Source organism: Piliocolobus tephrosceles, unplaced genomic scaffold, assembly GCF_002776525.5.
Source record: "Piliocolobus tephrosceles isolate RC106 unplaced genomic scaffold, ASM277652v3 unscaffolded_35851, whole genome shotgun sequence".
Taxonomy (NCBI): Eukaryota; Metazoa; Chordata; class Mammalia; order Primates; family Cercopithecidae; genus Piliocolobus; species Piliocolobus tephrosceles.
This window is the reverse complement of record NW_022319700.1, coordinates 1-5,921: the sequence shown is the minus strand read 5'-3', so window position 1 is coordinate 5,921 and position 5,921 is coordinate 1. Positions and strand designations below refer to the sequence as shown.

The 5,921-nt window shown below is 39.1% G+C and overlaps 1 protein-coding gene across 1 annotated transcript; it reads left to right on the top strand.

The window, feature by feature from the left end:
- Positions 1–5: 5 nt before the first annotated feature.
- On the top strand, positions 6–5,906 carry LOC113222873 (protocadherin alpha-4-like; the record flags this gene model as incomplete). Its single annotated transcript, XM_026452450.1, is given in 3 exon segments — positions 6–731; positions 733–854; positions 5,660–5,906. Coding segments are annotated over 3 exon segments (1,095 nt in total), but the record flags the coding sequence as incomplete, so codon positions are not given.
- Between the last annotated feature and the right edge of the window lie 15 nt (positions 5,907–5,921).

Below are 5,921 nucleotides of genomic sequence, written 5' to 3'. Positions count from 1 at the left end.
GCGGCAAGGTGTACGCGCTGCAGCCGCTGGACCACGAGGAGCTGGAGCTGCTGCAGTTCCAGGTGAGCGCGCGCGACGCGGGCGTGCCGCCTCTGGGTAGCAACGTTACGCTGCAGGTGTTCGTGCTGGACGAGAATGACAATGCGCCGGCGCTGCTGGCACCTCAGATGAGGGGCACTGATGGCGCAGTGAGCGAACTGGTGCTGCGGTCGGTGGGCGCCGGCGTGGTGGTGGGGAAGGTGCGCGCAGTGGACGCCGACTCAGGCTACAACGCGTGGCTTTCATACGAGGTGCAGCCAGAAACGGTCAGCGCGCGCATCCCGTTCCGCGTGGGGTTGTACACTGGCGAGATCAGCACGACACGAGCCCTAGATGAGACGGACGCACCGCGCCACCGCCTACTGGTGCTGGTGAAAGACCACGGGGAGCCAGCGCTGACAGCCACGGCCACTGTGCTGGTGTCGCTGGTGGACAGCGGCCAGGCGCCAAAGGCATCGTCGCGGGCGTCAGTGGGCGCCACGGGCCCCGAGGTGACGCTGGTGGATGTCAACGTGTACCTGATCATCGCCATCTGCGCCGTGTCCAGCCTGTTGGTCCTCACGCTGCTGCTGTACACTGCGCTGCGATGCTCCGCGCTGCCCACCGAGGGAGAGTGCACGCTGGGCAAGCCTACGCTGGTGTGTTCCAGCGAGGTGGGGAGTTGGTCGTACTCGCAGCAGAGGAGGCAGAGGGTGTGCTCTGGGGAGGGTCCACCGAAGACCGACCTCATGGCTTTCAGCCCGGGCCTTTCTCCTTGTGCTGGATCTACAGAGCGAATGGGAGAACCCTCTGCTTCTTCAGATTTATCTGGGAAGGTGGGTTGTTCTAGCATTTTATTTATTTATATAATTATTTATTTTTTCTTGAAAGATATTTTCAATTACTCCCAGGGGCCATTCAAATAGTTTTATTCATTTTTCTAGAAATCCAGCAGATTTTTTTCTTATAAAGTAAACCCCTTAATATTGGAGCCGACTTTGTCTTGACTTCTAGTGAGAATTATAAATCGTATATTAAATAGATATTTATTGGGTGCTGAATCGATTTTATTTAAATTTGTGATTAAAATGACATTGAATTTCTGATGCTATGCTGCCATAACACTTGAAAACCAATTTAGCTGTTAGTCATTCATTAAACATTAACATCACTATCATTTATTTATTTCTAAATGATGCATAGTATTTTAATCTACTTTTATTGTTTATAAGAAACCCAAGCAAAATATATAGCAATTGTTACCTTGTTAAGTTTGTAGTTCTCTACATTTCTCTGGACGGAGACTGTGTTAACATCTGATTGTTCAGCATCCCTCAGTATCTATCATTTTGATAAGAAACTTCCCCTAAACTTTAGAGAACGGTTGCTCCACTTTAGGAATCAAATTATGTCAATAAATGTTATAAACACAGCCTTCATTTCAACTTGTATAAAACATGTTTTTAAATGCCTGACAATGTAGATAATTCGGGAAATGTTGACTGAAATTTTGTCTACACTTAGAAAGTTTTTTGAAATTCTGTTTACAGAAATTGGAGAAAATACTTTTTTAACAAATGTTTTCTTTCTTCAGGAAGACATTCTCCTTTTAATTGAAATTTTCTCCATTTAGTGATAAAATGATCAGCCATGTAAAGATTCAAAATTTTGGGTTCTTTTGAAATTCATAGTCTATGACTTAAAACATTACCCTTATCAGTTTAGATGAGAATTAACTTTTTCTGTTAGTAATCCATAAGACAGAAATCCGGTTTAAAAAAAAAACTCTTTTTCTCCTCTCAGCTCATTTGTAACACAAGGCAGAAATCTGGATATGAGATTTGCCTCTTTAATGTCACTACCTGTTATATTTCCTGAATTGTAGTATGTGACTTTCAAAATGGTGGTTTTCTACACTCTATCTTTAGTGCAAGCTATTTGTTTGTTTTCTAATTTACGGTTTTAAAAATTTCGCCTGTTGAGTTTTTGTTATGTGGTTTATATTTTTCTTTCTCTTTCAGCTATTTTATTTAATATTATGTCAGATATTTTACAAGGTATTACTTAATTAAAAACTTAGTGGAGAAAGATCAGAATGGCCTTGAGAATAGAGCCACAATAATAACTATGAAAATGCAAGTAACATTTATTTAAATCAAAATATTTTAATTTTTAAATTTTCTCTTAAAACACACATTTGGAATATGCTACAATATTACATGTTTTTTGTCTTTCTTTTTCTTTCTTTTTTTTTTTTTTTTCTGAGACGGAGTCTTTTTCTACCACCCAGGCTGGTGGGCAGTGGCATGATCTCCGCTCACTGCAACCTCTGCCTCCTGGGTTCAGGCAATTCTCCTGCCTCAGCCTCCTGAGTAGCTGGGATTACAGGCATGTGCCACCATGCCTGGGTAATTTTTGTATTTTTAGTAGAGATGGGGTTTCATCATGTTGGCCAGGCTGGTCTCGAACTCCTGACCTTGTGATCTTCCCACCTCGGCCTCCCAAAGTGCTGGGATTAAAGGTGTGAGTCACCGTGCCCAGTTTTTTTTTTTGGTCATTTTCTTTCAAAACTTGAATGGTCTCTGAGCTCCTGTCATTAAGCCTATCTACATCTGTCTATCAGCACAACTCACCTTGAATAGAGGCTTATACTTTCAAGTATCTTTGTCTTTGCACATTTTTCAAGTTTCATGTGTCATTTAAACTTGGGCCCAGGTATTTGATTATTTGATGTGAATAGAGGGAGGCTACAGATGTCATTTGTCCCCCGCCCTAAGTCCTCCGGTCTCCTTAGAGCTAGTACTTACTAAGCATTTACTATGTCATCAATAATCATAAAATGTATTCTTTATTATTGATGGCTGTGTTGATGGAATTGGTAATTTAGTCCTTCATATTAATCTCTATTCTCTCTCAGAGTATAAGCTCTCATCATACGCAAATTCTCAGAAGGGCTGTGAACACCTTAGTAATAAATTTATCTTTTGAGGTCATTAGCAAACATGAACTCACTGGGATCCAGAGAATGTAAAATTCAAAACAGGCTGTCAAGTTCAAAACAGAGAGGTGAGAGTAGAACAGACACTTCCCTATTTTGCCCAATAGCTCTCTTTATATGCATCTGTAGTTAACATTCCTCAATTCAAGTCAGAATCATGAAACAATAATGAAGCTCCTCCTATGCCAGCTCTTTTCAAGTTGTAATTACTATATAGGGAAAACTAAGTTATCACCCAATATCTTAGACAATTTGAGAGCAAAGGGGGTGCTGTAAGTAAGTATACAAGATCACAGACCTAAACTGAGCCTGTTCCAGACAAATTGGGGCCTATGGTCAACCTATCCTTAGACCTGCTAATGCTACTGCATTAGCAGCACCTAAGTCCTCATTGAATGTTCTGGTTTAAGACCACCTCAGAAACTCTGAAATGGGTAGTATGAGCAAATTTTCATTTTAAAGCACACCTGAGATGATTCTCGTACAACTGAAATTTTAGATCCGTAGCCCTATTTAATACTTGATGTGCAAGTTTCTGTAATCTAAAAAGATGTGGTGGCCTGACACCCGTAATCCCAACATTTTGGGCGGCCAAGGTGGGAGGGTCCCTTGAGCCCAGCAGTTTGAGACCAATGTAGTGAGACCAATGTTAGTCTCCACCAAAAAAAAAAAAAAAATTAGCTGGGCATAGTGGCACACATCTGTAGTCCCAACTACTCAGGAGGCTGAGGTTGGAGAATCGCTTGAGCCTGGGGCATTGAGGCTGCAGTGAACTGTGATGACACCACTGCACTTCAGCCTGGGTGACAGCAAGATTCTGTCTTAAAAAAATAAAATAAAATAAAAAGAGTAATTTAACTACTCCCTACTTTTTATTCAATGTTAGACATCTACATTGGGATATTTATATTATTACTTGGTATAAAATGTACATTAGTAGAAATTGAGTTTAGTTTTTATTATTTTGTGTGTAGAGATGATTGATCAATGGCAAACTTATTTTACACTCCAGATTGCTAAAACAAACGTTGGTATTTTGATACGTAGCTCATTACATTTTAATTCAAGGTTTATAAAAAAGTAATCTCTAAAATCAGAATTTGAAGGAATTTTGATGCAAGAGGCATTCCAAAGGAGTAGAGAAGTATAGAAACAGAATTTAGTAGGACACGTAAACTGATGGATTAAGTGACACCCATTTCTGTCAGTTTTCTTATTTATAAATATTGTTGCTCTGTCATTCAGATTTTAATAAAAAAGTTTAAAGTTATTGACACATTTAAAAATATTCTTTAGAAAAGCCAAAACATCATTAAATAAAATAAATTAACCCTTGTGTAGGACGAAAATTTCTGTTATTCAGTTTTCCTTTCTTGGAAAGATAGAAAACCCAAGTTTTTTCAGCAGCACAGATATATTACATTTTCATTCCTGAATATTTGATTTCAAGAACTTTGAGAGAGAAAAAATATTTTTACCGCAAATGGTAATGAAAAACTTCATTGACATTGATAAAATTATTAGATACATTTCAGAACTGTGTCTTTTGAGCATTTGAAAAGTATAAATATAACAGGGTTGAAAGCATTTGTCTCTGAAAGCAGAAATAATAAATTTGTTAATTACTTTATTTAGAATTATAATTAAGATTCTTTTTGCCCATATAAGATATTATAAAATGAAACTTCTCCTTGTATAAAGGATTTTTCTGTAACAGTACTTTTCTGTTTTCTTAAATACGGAAACCACCCCTCTCAGCCTGTGCAGTAGCAATAATTAAGGCATTCTATAGGTAATAATTTTGCCTGATGAGCCAAATTTAGTATTGAACCTCATGAAAACAACTGTGGCCAAATTGAGGCCTGAGAATAGTTTCCATTTATGAATCATTCACTCTCCTTAAGGTACTACTACAAGCACTTAATATATTATAATTCACACAACCACCATATTAGTATTAGGCCAAAGTTATAAAATTGGAACATGGAGCAGAAAGAGGTTAAATGATTTTCCCAAGTCATGTGGCTAGCGAGTAGGATAACAGGAATCTAAATGAGAAATGTCCGATGTTGAAGCTAATGATCTCTAAATTCTAGTGATGACTAGATCTTCGGAGTTATAAACACCTCACAGATAGTTGATGCTTGACATTAGTGTCTAAACAAACTTTATTAAATCTCAAAATAATGAGAAAGAGAAGTAAGTTAAGTGTCAGAACTTAAAGGGAATTAAACTTATCATTTAATAAACTATTAGTATACTCAGTAGTATGCAAATATTAAGGGCATTTTGAAATTCAGCTATTTATAATCGTGGTTAGGGAAGAAATCACTACTCTGAGATTCTACATTTAAGAAAACATTGCACGTGGGATCAACATTTATTATTATTAACTATAAAGAGACGTAATGTGAGGCTTTGAAAATCCGTAGACATAAAAATACATTAAAAAAAGAATTAACATACGAATGAAAGAAAAGTTGTGAACTCATGGACTTGTACTTACACCTAAAGCCACCGGATGTCGCTGTGGTCCACAAAATAGCTTTTAGTACAAAGGCATCTGCCAGTTTCTCAAGGACTAGGAAGTAGCTTCATTCTGAGAGCTCAGCCATTTTGATAAAAAATAGATGTAAGAAATAGGACAGAAAATGTCAGATCGTATGTGCATTCTATACCGCTGATTCGTCGATTTGTAAAACAAGAGAAGCATAAGATGGTTTCCAGATGTAGCTGCCTGGGGGTCCAGTGTCCGCTGCTCTCGCTTCTTCTCCTCGCAGCCTGGGAAGTGGGGAGCGGTCAGCTCCACTACTCCGTCTACGAGGAGGCCAAACACGGCTCCTTCGTGGGCCGTATCACGCAGGACCTGGGGCTGGAGCTGGCGGAGCTGGTGCCGCGCCTGTTC